At 51.9% G+C, this 17,536-nt stretch overlaps 1 protein-coding gene and 1 long non-coding RNA gene across 4 annotated transcripts in view; both read left to right on the top strand.

Annotated features, from left to right (window-relative positions):
• Positions 1–830: 830 nt before the first annotated feature.
• Positions 831–17,536, top strand: part of LOC121005057 — a 50,272-nt gene continuing 33,566 nt past the window's right edge. For both annotated transcript variants that reach the window (XM_040437576.1, XM_040437575.1), the window contains exon 1: positions 831–947. In XM_040437576.1, coding sequence (XP_040293510.1) covers positions 843–947 — 105 coding nt within the window. In that variant the 5' untranslated portion in view covers positions 831–842. The remainder of the gene's footprint in view (positions 948–17,536) is intronic.
• LOC121005058 lies at positions 16,296–17,189 on the top strand. Of its 2 annotated transcripts, none has more exons than XR_005779866.1 (3): positions 16,296–16,418; positions 16,490–16,540; positions 16,695–17,189. It is a non-coding gene; the product is annotated as an uncharacterized LOC121005058 (long non-coding RNA). The 2 variants fall into 2 exon arrangements; XR_005779865.1 differs by having other exon boundaries at positions 16,490–16,591.

Genomic DNA, 17,536 nt, shown 5'->3' with positions numbered 1-17,536 from the left:
TCTATGTCCTGGATGAAAGGGTTGTGGTCACAGTAAATGTAACGCTCCTCTCAATAGGACATGGGCAGATTTGGAGGGGCAATGTATCTGTTATAGGTTATGACTCAGGACTAAGTGTCCGAAACACATAAACTGGTGTCGGAGAGTCAGGATTTGTCTACATGCTGTAATTTTGTTACCACGAATAAAGAAATAAGCACCACAACAACTACATTGGGGTGCTGGAACCGGATTTATTGTTTCATTACCAAAGGACTTACCTGTCTGTTCCGTGAACAAGGGGCTGTAAAATCTACTAAAGGTGAGCTGGAATTTCACTATGGACTTTGTTAATCATTAGTCTACAGGGCTGTGAGGAGTTAATCGGGCATCCAATGGGCTCTGATAGGGAAGGGTTAATCAGAAGTCCACTGGGCTGAGGACGCTGAAGGGTTAATCAGGAGTCCACTGGACTGTGAGGATGTTTAAGGGGTAATTGGGCATCCTCTGGGGTATGATAGTGAAGGGTAAATCAGGTGGCCATTGGGCTGAGGACAGGGAAGGGTTAACTGATTGTCACCCAAGTCAAAGCTGGAAATGGTGTGGTGGGTGAAGGATTAATCTTTTCTGAGAAATCACATTTGGGGGCTGTGGGAGGTGAGGGGTTAATAAGGTAAGCGATCAAGAGTTTCCGGCTGTAGGGGGTAATAAGGTAAGTGATCGGGAAGTCCTGGCTGTGGGTAGTAGGGGGTTAATCCGGTAAGTGACTGGAAGTTTCTGGGTGTGGGTAGTAGGGAGTTAATCAGGTAAGTGGCAGTGATAGGGAAGTGCAGGCTGAGGAGGAAGTGTGGGTATCGTCAGCAATGGCTTTCCATCCCCCGCACTCAGCAGACAAGGAGCAGATCATGGATCCCTTGCAGCAAAATCTGTTTTTTGAGGGATTTCTGAGGAAAAGGAAAGATACCATGGTTAGTGGCCCCACACCTGTCCTGTATCACATGTACACTTGCCCTATATCACCTGTATACCTGCCCTATATCACCTGCCCTGTATCACCTGCCCTATATCACCTGTACACCTGCCCTATATCACCTGTACACCTGCCCTATATCACCTGTCCGATAGCACCTATACACCTGCCCTATATCACCTATACACCTGCCCTATATCACCTATACACCTGCCCTATATCACCTGTACACCTGCCCTATATCACCTGTACACCTGCCCTATATCACCTGTACACCTGCCCTATATCACCTGTCCGATATCACCTGTACACCTGCCCTATATCACCTGTACACCTGCCCTATATCACCTGTACACCTGCCCTATATCACCTGTCCGATATCACCTATACACCTGTCCGATATCACCTGTACACCTGCCCTATATCACCTGTCCGATATCACCTATACACCTGCCCTATATCACCTGTACACCTGCCCAATATCACCTGTACACCTGCCCTATATCACCTGTACACCTGCCCTATATCACCTGTACACCTGCCCTATATCACTTGTACACCTGCCCTATATCACCTGTCCGATATCACCTGTACACCTGCCCTATATCACCTGTACACCTGCCCTATATTACCTGTACACCTGCCCTATATCACCTGTCCGATATCACCTGTACACCTGCCCTATATCACCTGTCCACCTGCCCTATATCACCTGTCCACCTGCCCTATATCACCTGTCCACCTGCCCTATATCACCTGTCCACCTGCCCTATATCACCTGTACTCCTGCCCTATATCACCTGTCCGATATCACCTGTACACCTGCCCTAAATCACCTGTCCGATATCACCTGTCCACCTGCCCTATATCACCTATATAGCCTCTACATCGGCCCTAAATAACCTGCCCTATATCACCTGTCCGATATCACCTGTACACCTGCCCTATATCACCTGTCCAATATCACCTGCCCACCTGCCCTAAATCACCTGCCTGATATCACCTGTACACCTGCCCTATATCACCTGTACACCTGCCCTATATCACCTGTCCGATATCACCTGTACACCTGCCCTATATCGCCTATCCGATATCACCTGCCCACCTGCCTTATATCACCTGCCTGATATCACCTGTACACCTGCCCTATATCACCTGTACACCTGCCCTATATCACCTGTCCGATATCACCTGTACACCTGCCCTATATCGCCTATCCGATATCACCTGCCCACCTGCCCTATATCACCTGCCTGATATCACCTGTACACCTGCCCTATATCACCTGTACACCTGCCTTATATCACCTGTCCGATATCACCTGTACACCTGCCCTATATCACCTGTCCGATATCACCTGTCCACCTGCCCAATATCACCTGTCCTATATCACCTCTACACCGGCCCTATATCACCTGCCCGATATCACCTGTACACCTGCCCTATATCACCTGTCCAATATCACCTGTACACCTGCCCTATATCACCTGCCCACCTGCCCTATATCACCTGCCTGATATCACCTGTACACCTGTCCGATATCACCTGTACACCTGCCCTATATCACCTGTCCGATATCACCTGTACACCTGCCCTATATCACCTGTCCGATATCACCTGTAAACCTGCCCTATATCACCTATCCGATATCACCTGTCCACCTGCCCAATATCACCTGTCCTTTATCACCTCTACACCGGCCCTATATCACCTGCCCGATATCACCTGTACACCTGCCCTATATCACCTGTCCGATATCACCTGTCCACCTGCCCACCTGCCCAATATCACCTGTCCTATATCACCTCTACACCGGCCCTATATCACCTGCTCGATATCACCTGTACACCTGCCCTATATCACCTGCCCACCTGCCCTATATCAACTTTCCAATATCACCTGTACACCTGCCCTATATCACCTGTCTGATATCATCTGTACACCTGCCCTATATCACCTGTCCGATATCACCTGTACACCTGCCCTATATCACCTATCCGATATCACCTGTACACCTGCCCGATATCACCTGCCCACTTGCCTTATATCACCTGCCCTATATCACCTGCCTGATATCACCTGTACACCTGCCCTATATCACCTGTCCACCTGCCCTAAATCACCTGTCCGATATCACCTGTACACCTGCCCGATATCACCTGTACACCTGCCCGATATCACCTGTCCGATATTACCTGTACACCTGCCCTATATCACCTATCCGATATCACCTGTACACCTGCCCGATATCACCTGCCCACTTGCCTTATATCACCTGCCCTATATCACCTGTCCACCTGCCTTATATCACCTGTACACCTGCCCTATATCACTTGTCCGATATCACCTGTACACCTGCTCTATATCAGGGCAGGTGGACAGGTGATATCGGACAGGTGATATAGGGCAGGTTTACACCTACCCTATATCACCTGTCCGATATCGCCTGTACACCTGCCCGATATCACCTGTACACCTGCCCTATATCACCTGCCCGATATCACCTGTACACCTGCCCTATATCACCTGTCCTATATCACCTCTACACCGGCCCTATATCACCTGTACCCCTGCCCTATATCACTTGTCCGATATCACCTGTACACCTGCTCTATATCAGGGCAGGTAGACAGGTGATATCGAACAGGTGATATAGGGCAGGTTTACACCTACCCTGTACACCTGCCCTATATCACCTGTCCGATATCACCTGTACACCTGCCCTATATCACCTGTCCGATATCACCTGCCCACCTGCCCTATATCACCTTTCCGATATCACCTGTACACCTGCCCAATATCACCTGTCCGATATCACCTGTACACCTGCCCTATATCACCTGCCCGATATCACCTGCCCACTTGCCTTATATAACCTGCCCAATATCACCTGTACACCTGCCCTATATCACCTGTACAGCTGCCCTATATCACCTGTCCGATATCACCTGTACACCTGCCCTATATCACCTGTCCGATATCACCTGTCCGATATCACCTGCCCGATATCACCTGCCCACTTGCCTTATAGCACATGTCCGATATCACCTGTACACCTGCCCTATATCACCTGTACAGCTGCCCTATATCACCTGTCCGATATCACCTGTACACCTGCCCTATATCACCTGTCCGATATCACCTGTCCGATATCACCTGTCCACCTGCCCTATATCACCTGTCCTGTATCACCTCTACACCGGCCTTATATCACCTGTACACCTGCCCTATATCACCTGCCCGATATCACCTGTACACCTGCCCTATATCACCTGCCCGATATCACCTGTACACCTGCCCTATATCACCTGCCCGATATCACCTGTACACCTGCCCTATATCACCTGCCCGATATCACCTGTACACCTGCCCTATATCACCTGTCCGATATCACCTGTACACCTGCCCTATATCACCTGCCCGATATCACCTGTACACCTGCCCTATATCACTTGTCCGATATCACCTGTACACCTGCTCTATATCAGGACAGGTGGACAGGTGATATCGGACAGGTGATATAGGGCAGGTTTACACCTACCCTATATCACCTGTCTGATATCACCTGTCCACCTGCCCAATATCACCTGTCCTATATCACCTCTACACCGGCCCTATATCACCTGCTCGATATCACCTGTACACCTGCCCTATATCACCTGCCCACCTGCCCTATATCAACTTTCCAATATCACCTGTACACCTGCCCTATATCACCTGTCCGATATCATCTGTACACCTGCCCTATATCACCTGTCCGATATCACCTGTACACTTGCCCTATATCACCTGTCCGATATCACCTGTACACCTGCCCGATATCACCTGCCCACTTGCCTTATATCACCTGCCCTATATCACCTGCCTGATATCACCTGTACACCTGCCCTATATCACCTGTACAGCTGCCCTAAATCACCTGTCCGATATCACCTGTACACCTGCCCGATATCACCTGTACACCTGCCCTATATCACCTGTCCAATATCACCTGTACACCTGCCCTATATCACCTATCCGATATCACCTGTACACCTGCCCGATATCACCTGCCCACTTGCCTTATATCACCTGCCCTATATCACCTGTCCACCTGCCCTATATCACCTGTCCTGTATCACCTCTACACCGGCCTTATATCACCTGTACACCTGCCCTATATCACCTGTCCGATATTACCTGTACACCTGCCCTATATCACCTATCCGATATCACCTGTACACCTGCCCGATATCACCTGCCCACTTGCCTTATATCACCTGCCCTATATCACCTGTCCACCTGCCTTATTATATCACCTGTACACCTGCCCTATATCACTTGTCCGATATCACCTGTACACCTGCTCTATATCAGGGCAGGTGGACAGGTGATATCGGACAGGTGATATAGGGCAGGTTTACACCTACCCTGTACACCTGCCCTATATCACCTGTACACCTGCCCGATATCACCTGTACACCTGCCCTATATCACCTGCCCTATATCACCTGCCCGATATCACCTGTACACCTGCCCTATATCACCTGCCCGATATCACCTGTACACCTGCCCTATATCACCTGCCCGATATCACCTGTACACCTGCCCTATATCACCTGTCCGATATCGCCTGTACACCTGCCCTATATCACCTGTCCGATATCACCTGCCCACCTGCCCTATATCACCTTTCCGATATCACCTGTACACCTGCCCTATATCACCTGTCCGATATCACCTGTACACCTGCCCTATATCACCTGCCCAATATCACCTGTACACCTGCCCTATATCACCTGTACAGCTGCCCTATATCACCTGTCCGATATCACCTGTACACCTGCCCTATATCACCTGTCCGATATCACCTGTCTGATATCACCTGCCCGATATCACCTGCCCGATATCACCTGCCCACTTGCCTTATATCACCTGTCCGATATCACCTGTACACCTGCCCTATATCACCTGTACAGCTGCCCTATATCACCTGTCCGATATCACCTGTACACCTGCCCTATATCACCTGTCCAATATCACCTGTACACCTGCCCTATATCACCTGTACAGCTGCCCTATATCACCTGTCCGATATCACCTGTACACCTGCCCTATATCACCTGTCCGATATCACCTGTCTGATATCACCTGCCCGATATCACCTGCCCGATATCACCTGCCCACTTGCCTTATATCACCTGTCCGATATCACCTGTACACCTGCCCTATATCACCTGTACAGCTGCCCTATATCACCTGTCCGATATCACCTGTACACCTGCCCTATATCACCTGTCCGATATCACCTGTCCACCTGCCCTATATCACCTGTCCTGTATCACCTCTACACCGGCCTTATATCACCTGTACACCTGCCCTATATCACCTGTCCGATATCACCTGTACACCTGCCCTATATCACCATCCCACCTGCCTTATATCACCTGCCCACCTGCCTTATATCACCTGCCCGATATCACCTGTACACCTGCCCTATATCACCTGCCCGATATCACCTGTACACCTGCCCTATATCACCTGCCCGATATCACCTGTACACCTACCCTATATCACCTGTCCGATATCACCTGTACACCTGCCCGATATCACCTGCCCGATATCACCTGCCCACCTGCCTTATATCACCTGCCCGATATCACCTGTACACCTGCCCTATATCACCTGCCCGATATCACCTGTACACCTGCCCGATATCACCTGTACACCTGCCCTATATCACCTGCCCGATATCACCTGTACACCTGCCCTATATCACCTGCCCGATATCACCTGTACACCTGCCCTATATCACCTGCCCGATATCACCTGTACATCTGCCCTATATCACCTGCCCGATATCACCTGTACACCTGCCCTATATCACCTGCCCGATATCACCTGTACACCTGCCCTATATCACCTGCCCGATATCACCTGTACACCTGCCCTATATCACCTGCCCGATATCACCTGTACACCTGCCCTATATCACCTGCCCGATATCACCTGTACACCTGCCCTATATCACCTGCCCGATATCACCTGTACACCTGCCCTATATCACCTGCCCGATATCACCTGTACACCTGCCCTATATCACCTGCCCGATATCACCTGTACACCTGCCCTATATCACCTGCCCGATATCACCTGTACACCTGCCCTATATCACCTGCCCGATATCACCTGTACACCTGCCCTATATCACCTGCCCGATATCACCTGTACACCTGCCCTATATCACCTGTCCGATATCACCTGTACACCTGCCCTATATCACCTGCCCGATATCACCTGTACACCTGCCCTATATCACCTGTACACCTGCCCTATATCACTTGTTCGATATCACCTGTACACCTGCTCTATATCAGGGCAGGTGGACAGGTGATATCGGACAGGTGATATCGGACAGGTGATATCGGACAGGTGATATAGGGCAGGTTTACACCTACCCTATATCACCTGTCCGATATCACCTGTACACCTGCCCTATATCACCTGTCCACCTGCCCTATATCACCTGTACACCTGCCCTATATCACTTGTTCGATATCACCTGTACACCTGCTCTATATCAGGGCAGGTGGACAGGTGATATCGGACAGGTGATATCGGACAGGTGATATAGGGCAGGTTTACACCTACCCTATATCACCTGTCCGATATCACCTGTACACCTGCCCTATATCACCTGCCCACCTGCCCTATATCACCTTTCCGATATCACCTGTACACCTGCCCTATATCACCTGTCCGATATCACCTGTACACCTGCCCTATATCACCTGTCCGATATCACCTGTACACCTGCCCTATATCACCTGTCCGATATCACCTGTCCACCTGCCCTATATCACCTGTCCTGTATCACCTCTAAACCGGCCTTATATCACCTGTACACCTGCCCTATATCACTTGTCCGATATCACCTGTACACCTGCTCTATATCAGGGCAGGTGGACAGGTGATATCGAACAGGTGATATAGGGCAGGTTTACACCTACCCTGTACACCTGCCCTATATCACCTGTCCGATATCACCTGTCCGATATCACCTGTACACCTGCCCTATATCACCTGTCCGATATCACCTGCCCACCTGCCCTATATCACCTTTCCGATATCACCTGTACACCTGCCCTATATCACCTGTCCGATATCACCTGTACACCTGCCCTATATCACCTGCCCGATATCACCTGCCCACTTGCCTTATATCACCTGCCCAATATCACCTGTACACCTGCCCTATATCACCTGTACAGCTGCCCTATATCACCTGTCCGATATCACCTGTACACCTGCCCTATATCACCTGTCCGATATCACCTGTCCGATATCTCCTGTCCGATATCACCTGCCCGATATCACCTGCCCACTTGCCTTATATCACCTGTCCGATATCACCTGTACACCTGACCTATATCACCTGTACAGCTGCCCTATATCACCTGTCCGATATCACCTGTACACCTGCCCTATATCACCTGTCCGATATCACCTGTCCACCTGCCCTATATCACCTGTCCTGTATCACCTCTACACCGGCCTTATATCACCTGTACACCTGCCCTATATCACCTGTCCGATATCACCTGTACACCTGCCCTATATCACCTGCCCACCTGCCTTATATCACCTGCCCACCTGCCTTATATCACCTGCCCACCTGCCTTATATCACCTGCCCACCTGCCTTATATCACCTGCCCGATATCACCTGTACACCTGCCCTATAGCACCTGTACACCTGCCCTATATCACCTGCCCGATATCACCTGTACACCTGCCCTATATCACCTGTCCGATATCACCTGTACACCTGCCCGATATCACCTGCCCACCTGCCTTATATCACCTGCCCGATATCACCTGTACACCTGCCCTATATCACCTGCCCGATATCACCTGTACACCTGCCCGATATCACCTGTACACCTGCCCTATATCACCTGCCCGATATCACCTGTACACCTGCCCTATATCACCTGTACACCTGCCCTATATCACCTGCCCGATATCACCTGTACACCTGCCCTATATCACCTGCCCGATATCACCTGTACACCTGCCCTATATCACCTGCCCGATATCACCTGTACACCTGCCCTATATCACCTGCCCGATATCACCTGTACACCTGCCCTATATCACCTGCCCGATATCACCTGTACACCTGCCCTATATCACCTGCCCGATATCACCTGTACACCTGCCCTATATCACCTGCCCGATATCACCTGTACACCTGCCCTATATCACCTGTCCGATATCACCTGTACACCTGCCCTATATCACCTGCCCGATATCACCTGTACACCTGCCCTATATCACCTGCCCGATATCACCTGTACACCTGCCCTATATCACCTGTCCAATATCACCTGTCCACCTGCCCTATATCACCTGTACACCTGCCCTATATCACTTGTCCGATATCACCTGTACACCTGCCCTATATCACCTGCCCTATATCACCTGCCCGATATCACCTGTACACCTGCCCTATATCACCTGCCCGATATCACCTGTACACCTGCCCTATATCACCTGCCCGATATCACCTGTACACCTGCCCTATATCACCTGTCCGATATCGCCTGTACACCTGCCCTATATCACCTGTCCGATATCACCTGCCCACCTGCCCTATATCACCTTTCCGATATCACCTGTACACCTGCCCTATATCACCTGCCCGATATCACCTGTACACCTGCCCTATATCACCTGCCCGATATCACCTGTACACCTGCCCTATATCACCTGTCCGATATCACCTGTACACCTGCCCTATATCACCTGCCCGATATCACCTGTACACCTGCCCTATATCACTTGTCCGATATCACCTGTACACCTGCTCTATATCAGGACAGGTGGACAGGTGATATCGGACAGGTGATATAGGGCAGGTTTACACCTACCCTATATCACCTGTCTGATATCACCTGTCCACCTGCCCAATATCACCTGTCCTATATCACCTCTACACCGGCCCTATATCACCTGCTCGATATCACCTGTACACCTGCCCTATATCACCTGCCCACCTGCCCTATATCAACTTTCCAATATCACCTGTACACCTGCCCTATATCACCTGTCCGATATCATCTGTACACCTGCCCTATATCACCTGTCCGATATCACCTGTACACCTGCCCTATATCACCTGTCCGATATCACCTGTACACCTGCCCGATATCACCTGCCCACTTGCCTTATATCACCTGCCCTATATCACCTGCCTGATATCACCTGTACACCTGCCCTATATCACCTGTACAGCTGCCCTAAATCACCTGTCCGATATCACCTGTACACCTGCCCGATATCACCTGTACACCTGCCCTATATCACCTGTCCAATATCACCTGTACACCTGCCCTATATCACCTATCCGATATCACCTGTACACCTGCCCGATATCACCTGCCCACTTGCCTTATATCACCTGCCCTATATCACCTGTCCACCTGCCCTATATCACCTGTCCTGTATCACCTCTACACCGGCCTTATATCACCTGTACACCTGCCCTATATCACCTGTCCGATATCACCTGTACACCTGCCCTATATCACCTATCCGATATCACCTGTACACCTGCCCGATATCACCTGCCCACTTGCCTTATATCACCTGCCCTATATCACCTGTCCACCTGCCTTATTATATCACCTGTACACCTGCCCTATATCACTTGTCCGATATCACCTGTACACCTGCTCTATATCAGGGCAGGTGGACAGGTGATATCGGACAGGTGATATAGGGCAGGTTTACACCTACCCTGTACACCTGCCCTATATCACCTGTACACCTGCCCGATATCACCTGTACACCTGCCCTATATCACCTGCCCGATATCACCTGTACACCTGCCCTATATCACCTGCCCGATATCACCTGTACACCTGCCCTATATCACCTGTCCGATATCGCCTGTACACCTGCCCTATATCACCTGTCCGATATCACCTGCCCACCTGCCCTATATCACCTTTCCGATATCACCTGTACACCTGCCCTATATCACCTGTCCGATATCACCTGTACACCTGCCCTATATCACCTGTCCGATATCACCTGTCTGATATCACCTGCCCGATATCACCTGCCCGATATCACCTGCCCACTTGCCTTATATCACCTGTCCGATATCATCTGTACACCTGCCCTATATCACCTGTACAGCTGCCCTATATCACCTGTCCGATATCACCTGTACACCTGCCCTATATCACCTGTCCAATATCACCTGTACACCTGCCCTATATCACCTGTACAGCTGCCCTATATCACCTGTCCGATATCACCTGTACACCTGCCCTATATCACCTGTCCGATATCACCTGTCTGATATCACCTGCCCGATATCACCTGCCCGATATCACCTGCCCACTTGCCTTATATCACCTGTCCGATATCACCTGTACACCTGCCCTATATCACCTGTACAGCTGCCCTATATCACCTGTCCGATATCACCTGTACACCTGCCCTATATCACCTGTCCGATATCACCTGTCCACCTGCCCTATATCACCTGTCCTGTATCACCTCTACACCGGCCTTATATCACCTGTACACCTGCCCTATATCACCTGTCCGATATCACCTGTACACCTGCCCTATATCACCATCCCACCTGCCTTATATCACCTGCCCACCTGCCTTATATCACCTGCCCGATATCACCTGTACACCTGCCCTATATCACCTGCCCGATATCACCTGTACACCTGCCCTATATCACCTGCCCGATATCACCTGTACACCTACCCTATATCACCTGTCCGATATCACCTGTACACCTGCCCGATATCACCTGCCCGATATCACCTGCCCACCTGCCTTATATCACCTGCCCGATATCACCTGTACACCTGCCCTATATCACCTGCCCGATATCACCTGTACACCTGCCCGATATCACCTGTACACCTGCCCTATATCACCTGCCCGATATCACCTGTACACCTGCCCTATATCACCTGCCCGATATCACCTGTACACCTGCCCTATATCACCTGCCCGATATCACCTGTACACCTGCCCTATATCACCTGCCCGATATCACCTGTACACCTGCCCTATATCACCTGCCCGATATCACCTGTACACCTGCCCTATATCACCTGCCCGATATCACCTGTACACCTGCCCTATATCACCTGCCCGATATCACCTGTACACCTGCCCTATATCACCTGCCCGATATCACCTGTACACCTGCCCTATATCACCTGCCCGATATCACCTGTACACCTGCCCTATATCACCTGCCCGATATCACCTGTACACCTGCCCTATATCACCTGCCCGATATCACCTGTACACCTGCCCTATATCACCTGCCCGATATCACCTGTACACCTGCCCTATATCACCTGTCCGATATCACCTGTACACCTGCCCTATATCACCTGCCCGATATCACCTGTACACCTGCCCTATATCACCTGTACACCTGCCCTATATCACCTGTCCGATATCACCTGTACACCTGCTCTATATCAGGGCAGGTGGACAGGTGATATCGGACAGGTGATATCGGACAGGTGATATCGGACAGGTGATATAGGGCAGGTTTACACCTACCCTATATCACCTGTCCGATATCACCTGTACACCTGCCCTATATCACCTGTCCACCTGCCCTATATCACCTGTACACCTGCCCTATATCACTTGTTCGATATCACCTGTACACCTGCTCTATATCAGGGCAGGTGGACAGGTGATATCGGACAGGTGATATCGGACAGGTGATATAGGGCAGGTTTACACCTACCCTATATCACCTGTCCGATATCACCTGTACACCTGCCCTATATCACCTGCCCACCTGCCCTATATCACCTTTCCGATATCACCTGTACACCTGCCCTATATCACCTGTCCGATATCACCTGTACACCTGCCCTATATCACCTGTCCGATATCACCTGTACACCTGCCCTATATCACCTGTCCGATATCACCTGTCCACCTGCCCTATATCACCTGTCCTGTATCACCTCTACACCGGCCTTATATCACCTGTACACCTGCCCTATATCACTTGTCCGATATCACCTGTACACCTGCTCTATATCAGGGCAGGTGGACAGGTGATATCGAACAGGTGATATAGGGCAGGTTTACACCTACCCTGTACACCTGCCCTATATCACCTGTCCGATATCACCTGTCCGATATCACCTGTACACCTGCCCTATATCACCTGTCCGATATCACCTGCCCACCTGCCCTATATCACCTTTCCGATATCACCTGTACACCTGCCCTATATCACCTGTCCGATATCACCTGTACACCTGCCCTATATCACCTGCCCGATATCACCTGCCCACTTGCCTTATATCACCTGCCCAATATCACCTGTACACCTGCCCTATATCACCTGTACAGCTGCCCTATATCACCTGTCCGATATCACCTGTACACCTGCCCTATATCACCTGTCCGATATCACCTGTCCGATATCTCCTGTCCGATATCACCTGCCCGATATCACCTGCCCACTTGCCTTATATCACCTGTCCGATATCACCTGTACACCTGACCTATATCACCTGTACAGCTGCCCTATATCACCTGTCCGATATCACCTGTACACCTGCCCTATATCACCTGTCCGATATCACCTGTCCACCTGCCCTATATCACCTGTCCTGTATCACCTCTACACCGGCCTTATATCACCTGTACACCTGCCCTATATCACCTGTCCGATATCACCTGTACACCTGCCCTATATCACCTGCCCACCTGCCTTATATCACCTGCCCACCTGCCTTATATCACCTGCCCACCTGCCTTATATCACCTGCCCACCTGCCTTATATCACCTGCCCGATATCACCTGTACACCTGCCCTATAGCACCTGTACACCTGCCCTATATCACCTGCCCGATATCACCTGTACACCTACCCTATATCACCTGTCCGATATCACCTGTACACCTGCCCGATATCACCTGCCCACCTGCCTTATATCACCTGCCCGATATCACCTGTACACCTGCCCTATATCACCTGCCCGATATCACCTGTACACCTGCCCGATATCACCTGTACACCTGCCCTATATCACCTGCCCGATATCACCTGTACACCTGCCCTATATCACCTGTACACCTGCCCTATATCACCTGCCCGATATCACCTGTACACCTGCCCTATATCACCTGCCCGATATCACCTGTACACCTGCCCTATATCACCTGCCCGATATCACCTGTACACCTGCCCTATATCACCTGCCCGATATCACCTGTACACCTGCCCTATATCACCTGCCCGATATCACCTGTACACCTGCCCTATATCACCTGCCCGATATCACCTGTACACCTGCCCTATATCACCTGCCCGATATCACCTGTACACCTGCCCTATATCACCTGTCCGATATCACCTGTACACCTGCCCTATATCACCTGCCCGATATCACCTGTACACCTGCCCTATATCACCTGCCCGATATCACCTGTACACCTGCCCTATATCACCTGTCCAATATCACCTGTCCACCTGCCCTATATCACCTGTACACCTGCCCTATATCACTTGTCCGATATCACCTGTACACCTGCTCTATATCAGGGCAGGTGGACAGGTGATATCGGACAGGTGATATCGGACAGGTGATATAGGGCAGGTTTACACCTACCCTATATCACCTGTCCGATATCACCTGTACACCTGCCCTATATCACCTGCCCACCTGCCCTATATCACCTTTCCGATATCACCTGTACACCTGCCCTATATCACCTGTCCGATATCACCTGTACACCTGCCCTATATCACCTGTCCTGTATCACCTCTAAACCGGCCTTATATCACCTGTACACCTGCCCTATATCACTTGTCCGATATCACCTGTACACCTGCTCTATATCAGGGCAGGTGGACAGGTGATATCGGACAGGTGATATAGGGCAGGTTTACACCTACCCTATATCACCTGTCCGATATCACCTGTAAACCTGCCCGATATCACCTGCCCACCTGCCTTATATCACCTGCCCGATATCACCTGTACACCTGCCCTATATCACCTGCCCGATATCACCTGTACACCTGCCCTATATCACCTGCCCGATATCACCTGTACACCTGCCCTATATCACCTGCCCGATATCACCTGTCCTATATCACCTCTACACCGGCCCTATATCACCTGTACACCTGCCCTATATCACCTGTCCGATCTCACCTGTACACCTGCCCTATATCACCTGTCCAATATCACCTCCCCACCTGCCCTATATCACCTGCCCTATATCACCTGCCCACCTGCCCGATATCACCTGCACACCTGCCCTATATCACCTGTACACCTGCCCTATATCACCTGTCCGATATCACCTGTACACCTGCCCTATATCACCTGTCCGATATCACCTGTACACCTGCCCTATATCACCTGTACACCTGCCTGTGCAGGATTGGAGGATGTGAGGGCATAGTAGCAGGGGTAGTGGAGGGGACAGGACTACAGCGGAGGAGGAGAGGGCATAGTGGCAGGGCAGTAAAGGGGACAGGACTGCAGCGGAGGAGGTGATGGCATAGTGGAGGAGGTAATAGCATAGTGGCAGGGCAGTGTAGGGGACAGGACGGCAGCAGAGGAGGTGATGGCATAGTGGCAGGGCAGTGGAGGAGGCAGGACTGCAGCGGAGGAGGTGAGGGCATAGTGGCAGGGCAGTGGAGGGGGCAGGACTGTAGTGGATGAGGTGAGGGCATAGTGGCAGGGCAGTGGAGGGGGCAGGACTGTAGTGGATGAGGTGAGGGCATAGTGGCAGGGCAGTGGATGGGGCAGGACTACAGCAGAGGAGGTGAGGGCATAGTGGCAGGGGTAGTGAAGGGGCAGGACTGCAGCAGATGAGGTGAGGGCATAGTGGCCGTGGTAGTGAAGGGGTTAGGACTACAGCGGAGGAGGTGAGGGCATAGTGGCAGGGCAGTGGAGGGGACAGGACTGCAGTGAAGGGTGAGGATATAGTGTTAGGGCAGTGGAGGGGGCAGGACTGCAGCAGAGGAGGTGAAAACATAGCAGCAGGGCAGTGGAGGGGGCAGGACTGCAGCGGAGGAGGTGATGGCATAGTGGAGGAGGTGATAGCATAGTGGCAGAGCAGTGTAGGGGACAGGACGGCAGTAGAGGTGGTGATGGCATAGTGTCAGGGCAGTGGAGGGGACAGGACGGCAGCGGAAGAGGTGAGGGCATAGTGGCAGGGCAGTGGAGGGGGCAGGATTGCAGCGGAGAAGGTGATGGCATAGTGGCAGGGCAGTGAAGGGGACAGGACTGCAGTGGAGGATTGGAGGATGTGAGGGCATAGTAGCAGGGGTAGTGGAGGGGACCGGTCTACAGCGGAGGAGGAGATGGCATAGTGGCAGGGCAGTAAAGGGGACAGGGCTGCAGTGGAGAAGGTGATGGCAGGAACGTAGAGGGGACAGGACTGCAGCGGAGGAGGTGATGGCATAGTGGAGGAGGTAATAGCATAGTGGCAGGGCAGTGTAGGGGACAGGACGGCAGCAGAGGAGGTGATGGCATAGTGGCAGGGCAGTGGAGGGGGCAGGACTGTAGTGGATGAGGTGAGGGCATAGTGGCAGGGCAGTGGAGGGGGCAGGACTACAGCGGAGGAGGTGAGGGCATAGGGGCAGGGGTAGTGAAGGGGCAGGACTGCAGCAGATGAGGTGAGGGCATAGTGGCCGTGGTAGTGAAGGGGGCAGGACTACAGCGGAGGAGGTGAGGGCATAGTGGCAGAGCAGTAAAGGGGACAGGACTGCAGTGGAGAAGGTGATGGCAGAACAGTAGAGGGGACAGGACTGCAGCAGAGGAGGTGATGGCATAGTGGCAGGGCAGTGGAGGGGACAGGACAGCAGCGGAAGAGGTGATGTCATAGTGGAGGAGGTACAAGCATAGTGGCAGGGCAGTGTAGGGGATAGGACGGCAGCAGAAGAGGTGATGGCATAGTGGCAGGGCAGTGGAGGGGACAGGACGGCAGCGGAGGAGGTGAGGGCATAGTGGCAGGGCAGTGGAGGGGACAGGACGGCAGCGGAGGAGGTGAGGGCATAGTGGCAGGGCAGTGGAGGGGGCAGGACTGCAGTGGAGGAGGTGAGGGAAGAGTGGCAGGGCAGTGGAGGGGACAGGACTGCAGCAGAGGAAGTGATGGCATAGTAGCAGGGCAGTGGAGGGGGCAGGACTGCAGTGGTGGAGGTGAGGGCATAGTGGCAGGGTAGTGGAGGGGGCAGGACTGTAGTGGATGAGGTGAGGGCATAGTGGCAGGGGTAGTGAAGGGGCAGGACTGCAGCAGAGGAGGTGAGGGCATAGTGGCAGCGGTAGTGTAGGGGACAGGACTACAGCGGAGGAGGAGAGGGCATAGTGGCAGGGCAATAAAGGAAACAGGACTGCAGCGGAGGAGGAAAAGGCATAGCGGCAGGGCAGTGGAGGGGGCAGGACTGCAGCGGAGGAGGTGAGGGCATAGTGGCAGGGCAGTGGAGCGGGCAGGACTGCAGCAGAGGAAGTGAGGGCATAGTGACAGGGCAGTAGAGGGTGCAGGACTGCAGTGAATGTTAGGGCATAGTGGC

Source organism: Bufo bufo, chromosome 6 (assembly GCF_905171765.1).
Source record: "Bufo bufo chromosome 6, aBufBuf1.1, whole genome shotgun sequence".
NCBI classification, from domain to species: Eukaryota; Metazoa; Chordata; class Amphibia; order Anura; family Bufonidae; genus Bufo; species Bufo bufo.
Note: the sequence above shows the minus strand (reverse complement) of the source record. Positions and strands in the feature narration are given on the sequence as shown.